Below are 20,485 nucleotides of genomic sequence, written 5' to 3'. Positions count from 1 at the left end.
CAAGCAATGCTATTTGTTATTTAAGATGAGGTCAGACTCGGCACTGACAGATGTGTTCATTGTGCTGCTTTTATAAAGCCTCAAATGACGGCTTACAATATTTCATGAAAGCAAAGTGTTTAGTTTGTCTAAGATTTTAAAAGGTTTAAATTTTACAGCACTGACAAAGTTGAACAAAGTGCTGTACAAGTCCAACAACATAACACATTTTTTTTTTAAATAAATATATATTAAAAAAAAGATTATCTCAAATAATTTTTCCAGTATCTTTGAAAATTGAGGTAGCAATGATATTGGTCTATAATTTGATATATTATGTATGTCACCACTTAAAAAATTTGAACCACCTTGGCCATTTTCATTTCATCAGGAAAAATACCAGTTAAAAAGGATTTGTTACATATATAAGTGAATGGCTTGAGGACACAGTCAAAGACTTCTTTTATAGTTGACATGTCAATAGTATTACTATCAGTGGATTTCTTTTTCTTCAACTTTCTAACCACTTCTAGCACATCACTCTCACAAACACCACCAAGGAACATTGGTGCAAGTGAAATGCTCGCACTGTAGAGCCCTATTGGGTTAATTTTGAACTGATAATATGCATATTTACTCATTGTAAATACTTACATTTACATTTACATTTACATTTAGTCATTTAGCTGACGCTTTTATCCAAAGCGACTTACAAGTTCTGTACGACAAGCCATCAGGAAGGGCACAACTCTATCAGCTGAGCAACAATGTTCATCAAAGTGTTGAGTGCTACAGTGTAGGTTAGTTTATTAGGACAAGTGCATGACAGTACGGTTAGTTAGGGTTAGATTTTTTTTTTTTTTTTTTTTTTTTTTTTTAATTCAGATAATGGTTGAAGAAGTGCGTCTTTAGTCGACGGCGAAAGATTGGACGTGATTCGGCTGTCCTAACTGGGGTGGGTAGTTCATTCCACCATTGTGGGGCAAGGACTGAGAATAGGCGACTTCTCTTTGATGACCCTCCCGGAGCTTGGATAGGAGTAGGTCTGAGGCGGCCAGAAGATGCAGAGCGTAGGGGTCTTGAGGGTGTGTAGTTAGAGACCATTGACCGGAGGTAGGCGGGAGCGGTTCCCTTTGCCGCACGGTATGCTAGGTCGAGGGCCTTGAAGCGGATTCGTGCAGCAATGGGGAGCCAGTGCAGGTCCCTAAGAAGTGGGGTGACATGGGCCGACTTCGGTAGGTTTGAGATCAGGCGGGCCGCTGCGTTCTGAATGAGTTGAAGAGGCTTAGTGGCAGTGGCCGGGAGGCCAGCGAGCAGTGCATTGCAGTAGTCGAGGCGGGAGATGACTGTTGATTGGACGAGGAGTTGGGTGGCTTCTTTTGTCAGGAAGGGGCGTATCCTTCTGACGTTGCTCAGGAGGAATCGGCAGGTTCTGGTCGTCGCTGCGATGTGAGCAGAGAAGTTCAACTGGTCGTCGAGGACAACACCAAGGTTCTTGGCGGTCGGGGACGCAGTCACAGCTGCATTCTCGACTGTGATTGAAAGGTCGGTTAGGGGGGAGGATTTGGCCGGCAGGTGGAGCAATTCTGTTTTGCTTTTACTTATGCCTATATCTATGTTTCTTATTGCAAAATTGGCTTTAAATTTCATTAAACTGTGGCATTAACCCCTTAACAGTAGGGATGTGAATTGATAAGATTTTATCGATACGATTCTGCTTATTGACCCGATTCCCTTATCGATTCCTGATACATTTATAATTTAAATAAATAAATTGGAAATGCAACAGAACTAAGCTGGTTAGAATAACATGCAACTTGACATTTCTGATTGTCATTTATAATTTATTGTTGAGAAAAATACAAAAACTGTAAAAAATGCAATGTAATGACTAGGATTAGGGATGTCCCGATCCGATCACGTGATCGGGATCGGGGCCGATCACGTGATTTTCCGAAGATCGGGATTGGCAAAAAAATATTCTGGATTTTATTTATATATATTTTTTTTTTACTTAATTTTTTTATTCAACAAACATGACCATGTTCACGTCTTAAACTCATACTGAGGCCTTAGTTTTGGTTTTAAATTGCATATCATCATTTATTTATTGTCACACAGAGCAGAAGAATTTTGCCAAAACAAACCAATAGTATCCAGCTGCAGAATGGCAGACCAGCCACACTCTCGGACCCAAATGCATTTCCTTTGATTTAATTATACATCAAATAATTTATGTCAAGGATTGCAATGCCTCGCTTGAATGAAGTAAACTTTTCACCTGGATAACGTCAACATTCAGGGTGAATGTAATGTGAGAAATTGGGATAAAAAAATATATATATATTTTAAATTATTTTTTCTTTTTTTTTGATCGGATCGGGAAAGATCGGTATCGGTAGATACTCAAAATCACATGATTGGGATCGGATCGGGAGCAAAAAAATGTGATCGGGACATCCCTAACTAGGATGCAAAGCACTTTCAGTTTTCACTGCACACACAAAACGGTCGCAATATCGAGCCCTTAGTTTAGGGTTTCCTAGTCAAGGAATCAAATAGTCTGCTATGGCTGCATGCGTGGCGCTAACGTTATTGTTTTTAAATGCGCAACTACTGCAATAGTCACGGAGGCATGCGATTCCTCCGACATTATTTTCTGGTTGTTTGTTAGCTTCCTGTGCACCACATACTCCTGGGGCAGTCAGAGAAGTGATTAGTACCATCTACTTGTCTTGTACCATACCATGTACTTGACGGGTGGATGGTCAAATATGATCTTTGGCTGGTAGCAGGTGTGGTTGAAGAGGGTTAGGTCTAGGGCTGCAACGATTAGTCGACATAATCGACGATGTCGATTATAAAAAATCGTTGACGAGAAATTGTTGCGTCGATTAGTCATAAAAAAAAAAAATTTAATTTTTTTTTTTTTTTTTTTTTTTGTGCACTACCTATCTTTGTGAGAGTGGCTTCTCAGGGTTCCAGACAACATCATAACATGATGATCCCATAGCAAATTTTGGACATTGAAAACATTGTTCCCCTGCAGGAGATGATGATCAGACTAGACACACAATACATTACTCCTCTCACTCACACACAGCGATCAGAGTAAGACACACACATACACACTCCTCTCACTCACACACAGCGATCAGAGTAAGACACACACACATACACACTCCTCTCACTCACACACAGCGATCAGAGTAAGACACACACACATTCACACTCCTCTCTCTCACACAGCGATCAGAGTAAGACACACACACATTCACACTCCTCTCACTCACACACAGCGATCAGAGTAAGACACACACACATACACAAATTACACAGTACACACCTCTCACTCACACAGCGATCAGAGTAAGACACACACAAATTACACAGTACACACACTCCTCTCACTCACACAGCGATCAGAGTAAGACACACACACATACACACACACACGGACTCCTCTCACACACAGCAAACAAAAGTTATTTAAAGTACACTTCCACTTTAATTTGTATTATTTAATTTATTTATCTTGTTATGAGTGATTGCTGTATTGTTCTTCAAATACATTTTCATTTAAAGTGGCTTAAAGATCCAAATTCAAATGTTTCATGAGTCATTATTTTAATTTGCTATGGGATCATCATGTTATGATGTTGTTGTTTGGTCCTGACAAGAGTCTCAAAGTCTGGGGTGATGGTAGACAAGCAACTCTGAGGTCATGCTCAATGTCCAATCTGTTCCTCTGCTCTGTCTTCAGCTGGACCAGAGCTGAGAAGCCACTTTCACAAAGATAGGTCATTTAAAAAAAAAGAAAATCCTTTTTTTTTTTTTTTTTTTTACATTGGTTTTCGATTAGTCGACTAATCGAAAAAATAATCGGCAGATTAGTCGACTACCAAATTAGTCATTAGTTGCAGCCCTAGTTAGGTCTACAGGGCATTAGCTTAAGGGTAGGTAGGATAGGGGGCCAGAAAACACAGGTAGTGTGGTAGGGCCTGATTTAGTGTTTCTTAGGCTAGACATGTGGTGGGCCGTGTTGACTGCAGTTTAGATGTAGAAGCGTAAGTAGTCACATCAGGTTATAGGGGCACCTGTTTGAATTTGTTTGTTGTATTTATTTTGTTTGTTTTGAGTGTTTGGTTAGCCTACCTGTTAGCACCTGACCTCCTGCGCGTATGACGCATCTATTTATTACAGGGTGAATCTGGAAAAACGACGGATCTTGAGTAAGGAAGTAGACTATATGGTGACACATGGCATTGCGGAGCCTAGTTCTAGTGCATGGAGCTCCCCCTGCCTGCTTGTTGATAAGCCAGACTGCACTCATCGGTTCTGTACTGACTTCCGTAAAGTTAATGCAGTAACCAAGCCGGACTCGTACCCTCTTCCTCGGATGGATGACTGTATCAATCGGGTGGGTTCAGCAGCCTTTGTAATTAAATTGGATTTGCTAAAGGGATACTGGCAGGTTCCGCTTACTCCGCGAGCACGTGAGATATCCGCTTTTGTCACACCAGAGAGTTTCTGCCAGTATACGGTGATGGCCTTTGGCATGCGAAATGCCCCAGCGACGTTTCAGCGGCTAGTGAACAAGGTCCTGGCAGGGGTAGCGTTCTGTGAAGCATACCTGGATGACCTGGTTATCCACAGTTCCTCTTGGTCACAACATGTGGAGCATCTGGCGGAAGTGTTCAAGCGAATGAAGCTAACTTGACAGTTAACCTTGCAAAATGTGAGTTTGGACAAGCCACGGTTACCTACCTGGGTAAGGTGGTTGGATGTGGGCATGTGTGCCCCATTGCAGCTAAGGTGGAGGCTATAGTGGGCTTCCCGGCTCCCATCACCAGGCGGGAGTTGAAGCGCTTCCTAGGTATGGCAGGGTACTATAGGAGTTTCTGTAGGAACTTTGCTTCTGTTGCTGCCCCTCTGACTAATCTGCTCAGTCCTAAGGTACCTTTTGTGTGGACTGAGACCTGTCAACGGTCTTTTGAGAGTATCAAGGGCATTCTGATTAGTGCTCCAGTTCCGTCAGCTCCTGATTTTCAACTGCCATTCAAGTTAGCAGTAGATGCTAGTGACCTCGCAGGGCTGTACGCTAAGCTTTTTCACTAGGGGCACACTTGCCCCTAAATGAGAAATTTAGGGGCAAAAAATATTTTTTAGGGGCAAATTTTTAAATAACAATTTTACCATTATTAAAAATGTTCCTCCTGCCTCATTACTGTGGTCCTTTTATTTAACATTTAAGTGCGTTTGTTTTCAGGTTTGTATCTTTTATAATGAACCAACTGAGAGTGTGTAAATCACTAATAGAACAAAAACAACAAACTGTGTGTGTGTGTGTGTGCGCGCGCTTGTGTAGTGCTCCTTTAATGAGATCACCACAACACACACACACCATTGCATTAATCAGGAGGACAAGAAACTCAGCATACATTTGTTTCACAATGAAAAGTGCTTTAGAAATCAAATGAATTATTATTGTAAATAACCCCATGAAAGGTTTATTATTTGTATGGGTAATTACCTGCTTCATATTTGTGATGTTACTGGTTTCAGTGTGTGCCTAAAGTGATCAATGTGTTGGGCCGTTTATAGAGATCTATGACAATTAATGTTTATGTATATCCGGGACTTTTTTTAATAAGAATTGAGAGGTATTTGTATATGTAACCTTTATTTTGAAAACCGTGTTGCGACGCAACCTTATTTACATTTGCGCTTTTGACAGTGAAATGTTCAGTCCAACTTAGCTCTAAGGAAAGACTAATCAAAAAGGTTTAATTGACCCGTATGAGGCTCTTACGGTAGGACTTTGAGTGTTTATAGAAGTGGAATGTAATACTATGCTAAACGAGAAATAAACAGTGATTTTACCAGCAGTAAAGTTGCAAGCCACTTTCATTTCATATAGGGAACCGTGACAATTATTAGTATTATCTTATTTGCATATTGTCTCATTATTAGATAGATAGATAGATAGGTTGATATTTTATAAATGTAAGTAGACAGTATTTCACGTCCTAATAGTGGGCTACTACTACTCACCTAATGCATGGCTAAACCTGAACGTTAGAAGTGTCCGTGTCCCAGTCAATCAATCATCACATCATCACGTCAATCATCATCATCTTATCATCTCTCCACATCGGACGTGGTTGTCATAAGATGGACTGATATCCACTCCGTTGTTCTTGCAGAGCAAAATTTGTGTCTTAAATGTATTGAAAGGAGGTGCTTCTTTGGCGATGCAATAGCCCATATTGAAAGGAAGAGAGGCCACATTCAGTTTCGTTTTGCTAGGAATTATGGGATTTGGTGTTGGATGTATAGACTACGCAGATAGGGACATGGTCTTTAATCGCACGATAGACTACAAGTACCAAGTATATAGTAGGGGTGGGACGATACATCGATCCAGATCGATATATCGATCTATTATCAATAATCAAATAGGATCGATGCCACGTAAAAAGATCGATTCATATTGCGATACTCTTATTTTGAAAATCCGGCGACGTCATCGCCCCGCGCCCAGTGTTGTGAAACTCAAACTCCGTTTAACATCAACACCAGTAGCGTCTAGAGCAGGGGTGGCCAACCTTTTTTGAACCAAGATCTACTTTTTTATTTACCACCTAGCCCGAGAGCTACCAGCCAAAATTGTACATGTCCCTGCTGTTTTATTCCACAACGGGTCCAATGCATCTAACCTGCTTTGCAATCCTCGTCACTCCATTATGCCCACGTCGCGTTAAAGATCGAAGATAACGTTACTTTAGCGTGAGCTAACAAGCTAACCCAGAGCCATAGGCAGAGAGAAGTGGGGACTGGGAGGGTGCATTCTAGGGGATAGCCCCACTAACAGGATCTGGCCGGTACTGCACCTTGGGACTCCCAATATGCTTTTCCAGCCAAAATACAGCTCTGTGACAGTGAATAGGATATTAATATCGAGAAAAAAAAGAAATGAACCAAAAACAGTGAACAGGAGGTCTATTTGTATTAAAAGCAATAGATTGTTTTTCATTTAAATGTCTGAAAGAGCTCAAAAATAAAAATGTCATGATATTTCCATTGCCTTTTTTTTGTTGATTTAAATGTTACTGAATGGGCACATAATATCGTCTCATATCGATCGCAGGCACCTGAATCGAATCGAATCGTATCGTATCGTGGCAGACTGTGTGATATCGGATAATATCGTATCGTTGTCCAAAGAATCGATATCGTATCGTGATTAAACTGGTGATTCCCACCCCTAGTATATAGCGTGACCCAGATTCACTCCACACGCAAATCTTTTTTTTCACTCAGGCTATCGGTGATCGCAGTAAGTTCATTCATTGCCGACAGATTCTTTCATAGCACCACGACATTGTGTCACACTGTACAGCCTTGGTTGTAGGCTAATGTTTTTTTTTAAATGTGTCCAATTTGTATGGATTAATTTAGGAGTGAAATGCGAATGAAGGGTTGAAATCACAACTCGCAACGTTGCTCCCAAATAATATTTCCAACTCGCAACGGCCAAATTAAGGGGCAATTTGCGACGAGATCGTCGCAGTATACAGCCTGCCTCGGTGCTGGAGCCGTCCTCCTGCAAGAGGATGCATTGGAGGTAGAGCATCCCGTGTGCTACTTTTCTAAAAAGTTTGACAAGCATCAACTGCACTACTCTACTATAGACAAGGAGGCGCTCGCTTTGGTTCTTGCCTTGAACCATTTTGATGTTTACGTTGGATCGTCCAGTTTGCCCCTTGTTGTGTATACAGACCATAACCCTTTGGTTTTTTTTCGCAGCATGGTGAACTCGAACCATCGTTTGATGCGATGGAGTTTGTTCCTCCAAGCATATAACTTGGATATTCGCCACATTCGTGGGAGGGACAACGTGCTGGCAGACGCCCTCTCACGGTCACAGTACCGGTGATTGTGGTGCCCGTTATCGCTGTTGTGGTAGTGGCCCTGACAACTAATTGGGTCACAGTTTTGGGGGGGGAGGTGTTATGTACCATGAGCCTGATTCCTCCTGTGTCACTGCGCATACAGGTGAGGGCTGCTAATTAGCTAATTGCTGCTGATTGGTTACCTGCTGTTAGGTTCAAACCAGCCCTTCAGTCACACATGCAGTCTGTCTGTGGCTAGAAGGAGAGTTGTCACGTTCTTCTATCCTTTGTTCTTTAGTTTGTATCGGTATTTCAGTAGTAGTAGTCTTTTTGGGTTAACACAGGTTTTGGTGTCGGTTTTGCACTTAGGTTGTGTGCCTTTGAGCCAGGGTCGTAACAGTGCGCTTGACAAATTGCAATGTGAATGCAGACCGAACCAAATGAAGAATGCAACAATGTTGCAACTTCACCCCCCGAATCGCACAGAGTCCGCCAAAACTATATGTGAAAGCGCCCTTAACCTATCTGAACTGTGGACTTTAACAATGTTCTTGGCTAACATTTCTGCCTCTTTCATGTCCTCAAGCAATTTCTTCTCCTTTTTTTTTTTTTTTTTTAAACAGGAAGATTTGTATCCTGTCTGCCTCTCCTCATTCTATTAATCATTCTCCATATGTTATCTAATGGTGTCGTTCTTCCAATACTTGGATAATATCCTCTCCAATATGACCTTTTTGTTATTTTGACAACTTATCACTGCTTGAGCCTTTTTATGCTCTTATTATAATAATAATAATAATAATAATAATAATAATACATATATTTATTATATATTTACTATCAACATCCTTCCTCTGCTCAGAAATCTCTTGTTTAATTGCACCAGTTTCCGTCAAGGGAGCATCACTGGATTGTTCTCCCAACTCTAGGATTAGTTTCCACCTTCAGTATCTTGTCATCTCTTTGCTTTTTTAGACCAACATTGCTGCTTATAAGAACAATAATATAACTTCCTGTTGTTGTTGTTGCTGCTAGCCCCTGCATGGCGTGGAACTTATTCAGCGTTTTTGTTTGCCCACAGGGCGTATTCCACCAGGGGTCGTCTGTAGTGGTAGATCCATGGTCGATTACCATGCTATTAAATTACTATCTTTAAATAATTTTTGTGGAGTAATTGTTTAGTTTTAACGGTCTAGTTTTCACACTATTACCTTCTGTGGCTGCTGAGAATGACATATTGATTGAATTAAATTATTTACATTTAGTAATTTAGCTGACGCTTTCATCCAAAGTGACTTACAAGTTCTGTACAACAAGTCAGCAGGAAGGGTACAACTCTTTCAGCTGAGTAACAATGTTCATCAAACAGTGTTGAAACTTGGGTTCTGCAGTGTTGAGTGCATAGTAGTAGAGAGACGTATAGTAGGTAGTAATATAGACAAGGAAGATTAATTAGTGGAAGAGTGCATGATGGTAGAAGACTAAGAAGGTTGGTTGTTTTTTTCTTTCATTTCAGATAATTTCAAACACAGAAGAAGTGTGTTTTTAGTCGATGGCGAAAGATTGGTCGTGTTTCGGCTGTCCTAACTAAATTATCGTATGCCCTTCTTTCTAGACTCTCTTGCCTTGCATCTGTTTATCTGTGAAGAGGAGGTTCCCCCTGAGCAGCAGGAGAGGAGCCCCAGTCTGGATCAGGAGGAGCCAGACCACCAACAGATTAAAGAGGAACAGGAGGAACTCTGGACCAGTCAGGAGGGAGAGCAGCTTCAAGGTCTGAAGGAGGCTGATATCATTAAGTTCACATTCAACCCTGTCGCTGTGAAGAGTGAACATGATGAAGAAAAACCACATTCCTCACGGTTTAACCAAACCCAGGACCCTGGTCGCTCCAAGATCACAGAACACCCAGTGAAATGTGAAGATGAAGAGAACGATCTGCCCTTCCAGCCTCTTCAAACCCAAAGGGAGGAAAACGGAGACGCTTACTCTTTACCCAGCACCTCAACTGAACAGGTGAAAACAGAACCTGATGGAGAGGACTGTGGAGGATCAGAAGCAGCCAGTAACATAAATCCAGCTGGTGAATTAGAACCAAGTAGATATGGCCAGCTCCTCTCTTCAGACTGTTCTGGAACTGATACTGATGACGGCAATGGAATGGAATGGAAGGAGAGTGGGGGACCAGGTTTGATGTCTCTGAAACCAAAGAAGAAAATACAAAGTTTGTCAAGCAGCAGTCCTGGGTGCAACAAGAAGGGAGGTCTGAAGATACACATGGGAATTCATACTGGAGAGAAACCATTTACTTGTTCAGTTTGTGGGAAAGGGTTCAGTAGGAAGGAATCTATGAAGATACACACCATAACGCATACAGGAGAGAAACCATTTAGTTGTTCAGTTTGTGGGAAAGGGTTCTATGAGAAAAGAAATCTGCCGAGACACATGAAAACACATACTGGAGATAAACCATTTAGTTGTTCAGTTTGTGAGAAAGGGTTCAGTAGGAAGGAATCTATGGAGATACACATGATAATACATACAGGAGAGAAACAATTTACTTGTTCAGTTTGTGGGAAAGGTTTCTATCGGAAAGAATGCCTGAGGACACACACAAGAACACATACAGGAGAGAAACCATTTTGTTGTTCAGTTTGTGGGAAATTGCTCAGTAGGAAGGATGATCTGAAGACACACATGAGAACTCATACTGGAGAGAAACCATTTAGTTGTTCAGTTTGTGGGAAAGCCTTCAGTAGGAAGGATGATCTGAAGACGCACATGAGAACTCATACTGGAGAGAAACCTTTTAGTTGTTCAGTTTGTTGGAAAGGGTTCAGTAGGAAGGACTATATGAAGATGCACATGATGACCCATACAGGAGAGAAACCATTTAGTTGTTCTTTTTGTGGGAAAGGGTTCAGTAGGAAGGAAGATCTGAAGACGCACACAAGAAGACATACAGGAGAGAAACCATTTAGTTGTTCAGTTTGTGGGAAAGGGTTCAGTATGAAGAACTATATGAAGCTACACATGACAACACATACAAGACAGAAACCATTTATTTGTTCAGTTTGTGGGAAAGGGTTCAGTAGGAAGGAAGAGCTTAAGACTCACATGAGAACTCATACTGGAGAGAAACCTTTTAGTTGTTCAGTTTGTGGGAAAGGATTCATTCAGAAAGGAAATCTGGTGACACACATGAAAACCCATACTGGAGAGAAACCAGCAAAACCATTTAGTTGTTCAGTTTGTGGGAAATTGATCAGTAGGAATGTAGATCTGAAGAAACACATGATAACTCATACTGGAGAGAAACCATTTAGTTGTTCAGTTTGTGGGAAAGGGTCCAGTAGGAAGGAAGATCTGAAGACACACATGAGAACTCATACTGGAGAGAAACCATTTAGTTGTTCAGTTTGTGGGAAAGGATTCATTCAGAAAGGAAATCTGGCGTCACATATGAAAACCCATACTGGAGAGAAACCTTTTAGTTGTTCATTTTGTGGAGAAGGGTTCAGTAGTAAGGAATATATGAAGACACACACAATAACACATACAGGAGAGAAACCATTTAGTTGTTCCGTTTGTGGGAAAGCGTTCAGTAGGAAGGGAGATCTGAAGACACACATGAGAACGCATACTGGAGAGAAACCATTTAGTTGTTCAGTTTGTGGGAAAGGGTATAGTAGGAAGATAGATCTGAAGACGCACATGAGAAAGCATGAAGGAGTCTAGGAGTCTACTTGAAAAGAAGAGAGAACACGTCCCAAAACACAGTTTGCAGTACATTCAATAGGAACCCCATGTACTTATACTAAGCAGTATACTCAATAGGAACCCCATGTACTTATACTAAGCAGTATACTCAATAGGAACCCCATGTACTTATACTAAGCAGTATACTCAATAGGAACCCCATGTACTTATACTAAGCAGTATACTCAATAGAAGCTGCCATGTACTTTGTAATGTAATTTATTTTATGTCATTCTATGCTGCTGCAGGTGCTGAATGATTATGAGTTAGCCTCACCAGAGACTCTTTACTAGTATCTGGGCCAATGGTTCTCAACCAGGGTTCGTTGTGGATTATCCTGATCATAGCTTTTAATTTCTACTGTTATTTCAGCTACATAATTCTGGTCTAAATCACATCCAACAACAACAATCTCCTCAAATCAAATTGGGGTCCAAAGCCTAATTTATATCAATTTGGGGTCCTTGACATGAAAAAGCTTGAGAACCACTGTATTAATTAAGCAATGAAAAAATTTAAATGGAGAACTAGCAGACATTGTATTTGTAATAATTTTTAAGTACGGTTTAAAAAATACATACACAGATATATCTGTCGGGTTCATCAGTGATGGTAAATTATCTCAGATAAGGGGGGCATGCATTATTCAGATATTCTCCCCTTAAGACTCAGTAATGACACTTTAAATCGAAGTTTGATAGGGATAAAATTGTTTTAAAAATCTCACTTTGGAGGTGCATGCATCTCCTGGCTGGCAGGCAGAAAATGGAAAAACCTTTTTGTCATCTTGCATGCATATAATTCTGGATCCTTGTTCATTAACTCATTCTGCGCCATCGCTTAAGTGTGCGAGAGGGTGCTAGAACGCCACCGCTTTAATCAATGGGGGGACTGCGAGATTTGCGAGTGCTTAAAATATATCTTAAATTATAGCTATGGGTCTAATACACCCATCGATTATCAGTGAGTTGCTTCCAGTCAACATGTACAAAACTGATTGTTTTTTCATCGGTACATTTTCGTTTTATACCGTTTTGGATACGAGTATAGTTTTGGTGATTTCTAGTAATCCCAGGAAAAGACGCGATAATAGCCCTTTAGTGGAATACACAAAACACGTCATTTTTCACCTGATTATCGAATCTTCCTGAAATCAACGCTAGATCATCATTATTATCGTTCCTCGTGCAAGAATGAAAAGAGCCCTGGACCGCGGGGCTCCCCTCCCCCTGCCACCAACGGCACAAAGCCACACATACACACACAGAGACAGCGTCGATCGGGGTAGAAATAAATATCAGATCAACGATCAAATTTATATAGTGTTCTTACCTTGTAGCTGATGTAATGCAAAAGAAATAATCCAATTATCTGATCGCCATTCCAAATACTGCTCGTGGAGGTCCGTACGACATTACCGACCGTTACACACTGATGGGCGGGCGGGGTTACTGTTCCATGCCATCGTTGTTGAGGCCTACCTCGCCTGAGTATTTAAACCCCGCCTGCACGGCTCGGATCGTCCCAGAGAAGAAACCACACCATTCCCAATGGGGTGCAATACCAGCTGGAAGGCGTAGGCGGCAGTATTTGCCCTTTTGCGAGCTCAGACCCATTCCCAACGATAACATCAGGCTGGATGAATGAAAATGAATGGATATCGCTAATAAAAGAAATAACGATTAAAACTTGACTATACTCGTGATTGCCGCTGAACGTTAACCCGACTATCATCGGGTCTGGCATTGAATGAGTTAAAGTCTACCTAATGACTAGGATGTCTCAACAATAGCATGTTGCCAACAGTTGATATTACTGAGTACTGACCTATTTCTGTTTTGTGACTGATTTCCCCTTATCTTCATTCAAATACCTAATACAAATGTTCATGTGTTTCCTTTTTGTATGTAATCTATAAACTAAACTATCTTTGATTATATGCTTGTCTTGACACTAGATTTAGAGAAGTCTTTCTGCATCATTGCAAGTGGAAAACCTGTGACGAGACAGAAATGTCTTTCATTATAGCCAGACGTAGAGAAAGTGGGATTATTACTGTCAGACATTTCAGGTCATTATCTTTAAAATCTCTGTATGATCCATCATAAAGGTGATGACACTTCACACAATTTCAGCAACTCTTGCTTCAAAGGTGGTCCTTCTAGCTAGCTGTGTAGCTATATTCACGAATATAGGAAATTCACACAACAGCAGTCAGTGGATCCCATTCAATTCACCACCATATTGGTCAACTTGGATGCAATGTCCGGTACGGATGTAGAAGTGAAAAAAGTAGTAGAACGCGCTCACCTCACTAGACTTGACACTGGGTGCTGTAACCTCTGATATCATACATAAAAATAGGGAAACAATGTCCAGGCACGCACTCCAGGTTTTTCCAAATTTATTGGCAGCCTGAAATCATATCATGATGTTTCGGTGTGAACACACCTTCTTCAGAATGGCTTGCATGAAGCATGAAGGGTAAGTGACCCAAGTTTATACAAGACAAACAGGAAGTGACAACATAGGGCTGGGCGATAAAACGATAACGATAACTATCACGATAAATTATTTCCTCGAAATAAACATGAAACGTGGTCGCAAAGTTTCGATATATCGATTTTCCAAGCTTGGCTCCGTTCAGCCTCGGCTCACCACACTCACTAACAACAACCAACGTTACGTGATGACGTGTTTACGCACAACAGCTAACAACCAATCAGTGAAGGAGATGGCCGAGAGCGAAGTATACCCGGAAGGAGGTAGGACTCACTCAACAACAAGGCTTGCTAGGCTAATTAGCTTGCACGGCGATGTTTTATATATTTACGTGCCGAGTATGTGTGTGACGTGAATTCTGAGGCCACGTTTATAGTAGTGGGGGTATACAGTGGACGTCGTTTCAATATATTGTGGCGGAAGAGAGTATTTTAGTGTAATATTTAGCACATTGTCATGGAATACACCGCTTAGATACTACAGGCTTGCTAGGCTAATTAGCTTGCACGGCGATGTTTTATATATTTACGTGCCGAGTATGTGTGTTTTGAATTCTGAGGCCACGTTTATAGTAGTGTGGGGTATACAGTTCGTTTCAATATATTGTGGCGGAAGAGAGTATTTTAGTGTCATATTTATTGTCATGAGATACTCCGCTTGTCGGCTAACTACTAACGTGCGCAGACTGATGACGACATCAACTCGACTTGAGACATTCGCAGCAGCATAAGAAGTCAATTAAACTTGACGGACATATCGACGATAATTATCGATATCGAATTATATGAAAATAATTTTATAATTTTATCGCGATAACGTTTTTGGCCATATCGCCCAGCCCTATGACAACATAGGAAGTGACAACACATTCCAACAAGAGATCTGCAAAAAAGTACAAAATACCACTTACAAGCACAACCTTTTCAGAATTATGTAAATCAAAAAGAAGCGTGTAAATCAAAAAGAAATGTAAATCACAGAGATATATCTATATATATTTTATACAGAGTAGGCCTACATCTTAAACTACTGAACTATAAACACTCATGTCCCATATAAACCATCTTTCAATAATAAATATAAATGAAAATAATTAATAAACAATCGAATCAAATGAAACGGGTCAAAACATTTTCCTCATTGAGGCCTCTAGGCTCTAAACAATCCAGAAAATGAATATAAAAGCTTTCCCTTTGTAGCAAGAGCCTGTCTCTGTCACCGCCTCTTGGTGGTCTCAAGACTTGCTCTATACCAGGGAGGGGCAACTGGCGGCCCGCGGGCCGCATGCGGCCCTCACCGACGTTCCATGCGGCCCCAGGCCAATATTTAAAAAAAAAAAAAAAAAAAAAAAAAAAAATTTTATTGTATTTGACTAAGAAGAGTTGGCAGTCGACTATGGCTCCTTTCCATCGATTAGTCGACTATTTGACTAATAGGGGTCAGCCCTAGTGTGGACATATGAAACGCTGTTGAAAGTGCCGTGCAGCAATATGGGGGTTTTGATAAACTGTCGGCTGTTGTTACCGATGGAGCACTGGCAATGAAAGGAAAACGCACAGGATTCACCGGGCTTCTAAGGCAGAGTGGCGTTGAGTGTCCAATGCTGCACTGCATTATACATCAGGTAAGTTCGCTAACATAATTTCCATCTATTGTGGGTCACTAATAATGACCAATGCGAGTCGAGTGTAGTCAAATTATATGCGAGAGTCGTTAAATCGTTTTTCTTTTTTTTTTATCTGATATAGGAGGCTCTCTGTGCCAAGAAGCTTGACTACTACAGCCATGTTATGGATTTGGTTACCAAGGTTACCAATCTAATTCGTGGAGGCAACAGGTCACTAAACCATAGAAAGTTTGTCTCCTTTTTGGAAGAGATGGACACTGATTATGGCGACTTGCAGCTACACAGAAATCCGATGGCTGAGCCGTCGGAAAGTACAGGAGCGACATTGAAACACTGCAAATGCAATTCAATGATCGGTTTGAAGATTTCAACGGCATGCAGTCATGGATAGCGCTGTTTGCCGGCCCCCTCACCGCTACGGTGTCAGAGCAGCCCCCACCGTTGCAGCTTGAACTGTGCGAGCTACAGTCAGATCCTTTTTTTCAAGCAAAGAGAAATGAGAGGGGAATTTCGTTTTGGAAACTGCTACCTGAGCCCCGCTTCCCACTCCTCAGGGACTTTGCCCTCTCTATGGCCAGTATGTTTGGGAGCACATACATATGCGAGAGCAATTTCTCAAACATGAAGCACATCAAGTCAAAGGAGAGAAACAGGCTGTCGGATGAAACATTATTTCATCTGATGCAGATTGCATGCACAAACATTGAAGTTGACATGCCTGCTATTGTGCGCCAACAAGAGAGACCACAAGTGTCTCATTAAAGACAGGGGGGGAGGAGATGATGAAGAGGTGTAGAGGGGGGGGGGGGGGAAGGAGATGATGAAGAGGTGTAGAGAGGGGGGAAGAGATGATCAAGAGGTGTAGAGAGGGGGGGGGGAGATGATGGAGAGGTGTAGAGAGGGGACCATTATTATTATTATTATTATTATTATTATTATTATTATTATTATAACCATTATTGACCCACTGTGGGGCGAGGGTGAATGTCATGCCAGTTTGATAAAGGGTCAATGGGAGGCATGTAGTATTGCACTTTACTTTACTTGCACTTTACTTGTTTACTTTTGTAGTGTTCAGATAACACTAATAACACAAACACAAAGCAGCATTCCTGCTGCATTTCACTACAACAGTAAATCAAAAGTGCAATAATAAATGATTTTGTTAAATGTATACACTTTTATCCTGCTACTAAACAAAACATTCCTGAGTGCTTCATATCCATAACATGCATTTCAGTGTTATAATGTTTTGTTTAGTAGCAGGATAAAAGTTTATACATTTAACAAAATCATTTATTATTGCACTTTTGATTTACTGTTGTAGTGAAATGCAGCAGGAATGCTGCTTTGTGTTTGTTGAGCAGTGGGCTTTAAGTTCATACATTTATTTTATTAGAAGCCTTAATTATAATTGATCATTTTTGTATATATTTGGGGTTACACAGCAATACTTTTAAATTCAGCTGTTTATAAATTCATAAAGTTGAAATTGCATTACTAAATGCATTTGAAATGGAATAAAAACAAAGTTACAACAAATTATAATTGTTTATATACCTTGTGACTATTAGGGCTATTTGAGTGATGGGGTACTACTGGCGGGACTGCCGATAAACAATGCGGCCCCCCAGATTGATTGTGGACATTTTGTGGCCCTCACCATATACAAAGTTGCCCACCCCTGCTCTATACCCTATATATATGTATTTTAAGCCAGAAATATGTCCTAACTTATTAAAGTGCCTTGCAACTGAAGACTTCTCGTCATTTCTTCTTATAGAACATTTGTGCTCAGAAATTCTATTTTTAAAACGGCTTCTTGTTTTTCCAACATAGTAAAGGTTGCAAGGACATTTAAGCAAGTAAACCACAAAATCAGAATTACAGGTGATCCGGCCTCCAACAGCGATACTCCTACCTGTACTTGGTTGTAAATAAAATGTCTCTTTAATCATGCCATGACATTGGGTACAAGACAAACATGGAAAATTGCCATTTGGAATATTAGCAATAAAATGGGTAAATTTTTTGGGGAAATCTGTTTTAACTAACTGGTCCCTTAAGTTAGGTTGCCGTTTGTATAAGTATTTGGGTGGTTCCTGGAACACACCTCCGATCTTAGGATCTGACTTTAAAATTACCAGTATTTGTTCACAATATCACGAATATCTCTAGAAATGTCACAGTACTGGAAGGACAGCATCATTCCTAGAGGTTTGCGTATCATTAAGGAACCCACATTGGGTCGAGAGAACCCTGCTTTTTGTGATACTTGGTGTACTATTCTGAATAATTGTTCCTTAGATCTGATGCTTTTAATTATCGAAAATGAAAGCACAAAGCTTGACAGTTTACGCAAGGAGATCACTGCACTGGAGGTTGACATGTGTGAGTCGATCCCCACAGAGGAACTGCAGGCCATTAACACATTAACTGCCACGCTTATATCCATCAATGTATGATCACTGCCACCAGTCTAAGCCTATGGAGATGTTTACCTTCTTTGCAGGGCTATAACTTTTTAAATTGTATTGCTAAATTGACATTACTATGGCCCATTCAACATCGATTATCTATCGTTCAGGATGTAGGAACGTTATACTTTTTCATTCATAGATTCATACGAAAATACCGTCTAGAATATAAATATGTTTTTATCGTTTTCTGCAGTAATTCCTAGAACGTGAGTTATAGGCATACACGCATATATAGATTATCAACTGCCGTTTGTTGGCGATACACGCTATATTAAACATTTCAACTGTACATGATCCTAAATGTTATGACTTATCATGCGCGGATGAACGGTGGGGGGGGGGTCGTTTATAATTCCGTGATCGTCAGTAAATGCTTTATGTAGTATGGGTGATATATTGATCAGAGCAGTTTGCATTAATAATAATAAACAAACTCGCTGTAAATGACGTCAGCGTCCTCTTACCGTTCGCCGATGAGCCTGGAGGAAAAAGATCCCACTTATTTGACGGCGATCTCCTAGATCCTTTTCCGGTTTGTATAATCATAATAAACGCCCAAATCATATTGATTATTGCGTTATGGCAGCGATCGCTACACACAGACGTGTGTCTAGAGTCCCGCAACAATATGTGAGTGGCGGACGCATTTGCCAGATGCACGGAGATCTCCAGAGATCCATTTTTCCGGTCATCCACCAGGCGGCAGTATTGAAGCGTTGCAGAGTTGTGCAGGCTCCCACAGTATCAGACCAGGCTCCGTGAGGGAATAATACCATGGCGAAAAAATTAAATATGATCTCAATAACGTTGTACGCCGTGGAATGGCAGAATTAGCATGACCTTGAAACACGTTGTACGACGTTTATGGCGCAGGATGTGTTAATGAGGCTTGTGCAGCAAACATTTAACAATATAAACGTGACATTGAGCAACATAAACAGGCTAAACGCCGGAGAGACACGCAGGACTATGACTCCAATAGGGTTTACCCTTGGCTTTCACAGACTTTCATACACACGTATGCGCAGGCAAGCACACCAGGCTGGGGCTCGGCCCTATCCTGGCTCTTCCTCCTCTGCTCTGAGCTCAGATGAGACACAACCAGGACCTGAAAGGTTGGCCCTTACACGAGGAGCCGGAAGGTTTTTCACCCAGGCTCCTCTCCTCCCCTACCAGGGAGAGGAGGCACAGGAAGACCCGACGAGGCAAGAGAGCTTCCCACCCGAAGACGCAGGGGGAGGTGGCAAACATAGTCAACATTTCAGAGGTAAACCTCAGTGACTCTCAATGTAAACTACTGTCAAAAGGACTTTCTTTTGTACCATCTCGTAAGGTGGACGGTTTCACTACAAAGGTTGAATTGTTTAAGTTTTTTAGGAACATTAAGCTTAAAGCTTTTTATTCTAGAGGTGTCGACAAAAATAGTTTATTCTACTCCTGGAAGCACAGTGCTGCCAGAAGTCAGTTCATTGGACACGGCTGATGGACCATTTAAAACACTGTTCAAGCCTCGTAGCACGTTCACTCCACAGATTAATCATGCATCAGTTGACACATTTTGTAGACTAGTTGAGGATGAAGATGCTTTTATGTGAGAAAAGTAATGAAACTAGATTATTCCCTTGAGTCAGAGAGACTAGCACTTAAGAAATTGATGCAGTTAGATAATCTGGTGTACAGGAAGGCCGATAAAGGCTCTGCCTTAGTGGTGCAGAATAAGAGTTCCTATGTTGCTGAAATAAATGGACAATTAGCAGACACAGATGTGTATATTCCTTTAAGCACAGATCCAACTGTTCGGTTTTCTTTTGAGATCAAAGAGGTTCTAAAGAGCCTTAAGGAGGGTGAGATTTCTGAGAAGGAATTTAAGTTCATGGTGAATGATAACCCAGTAAGACCTATTATTTACACTTTGCCCAAAATTCACAAGGATCTTCATAACCCACCAGGTCGACCTATTGTGGCTGGTATCGGGTCACTTACAGAACCTATCTCAAAATGTGTTGACTCGCACCTTAACACTTTCAGCGCCACTCCTGGTTTTCCGTTTTACCGCTTGAATGCCACCATCGGCGCCAATGTTAACGTTAATATCGCCTAATCTATGTTTTAAATTATGGCTATGTGTCTAATCTGCCCATCGCATTATCAAATACTATTTTCCAGTCAGTGCTGTGAAGGCAGATTGTTTTTTTATCACGTCGTTTCCGTTTCAGAGCAGTTAGAAAAGCCCCCGTTTTGATATA

The 20,485-nt window shown here is 41.0% G+C and overlaps 2 protein-coding genes across 2 annotated transcripts in view; both read left to right on the top strand.

Moving 5' to 3' along the window:
* The window catches only part of LOC311233148 (uncharacterized protein), a gene marked incomplete at its 3' end in the record, with an annotated part of 94,413 nt that extends 84,440 nt beyond the window's left edge, over window positions 1-9,973 (top strand). The window contains exons 4-5 of the mRNA XM_084320039.1: window positions 9,490-9,733; window positions 9,964-9,973. Coding sequence (XP_084176165.1) covers window positions 9,490-9,733; window positions 9,964-9,973 — 254 coding nt within the window. The remainder of the gene's footprint in view (window positions 1-9,489; window positions 9,734-9,963) is intronic.
* Window positions 9,974-10,344: 371 nt separating this feature from the next.
* Window positions 10,345-12,317, top strand: LOC311230806 (uncharacterized protein). The gene has a single exon (XM_084317186.1). It carries the CDS (start codon window positions 10,389-10,391, stop codon window positions 11,607-11,609), a length of 1,221 nt encoding a protein of 406 aa, XP_084173312.1. The 5' UTR covers window positions 10,345-10,388; the 3' UTR covers window positions 11,610-12,317.
* Window positions 12,318-20,485: the final 8,168 nt, after the last annotated feature.

Source organism: Notolepis coatsorum (genome assembly GCF_963971535.1).
Source record: "Notolepis coatsorum genome assembly, chromosome: 1".
NCBI classification, from domain to species: Eukaryota; Metazoa; Chordata; class Actinopteri; order Aulopiformes; family Paralepididae; genus Notolepis; species Notolepis coatsorum.
Note: the sequence above shows the minus strand (reverse complement) of the source record. Positions and strands in the feature narration are given on the sequence as shown.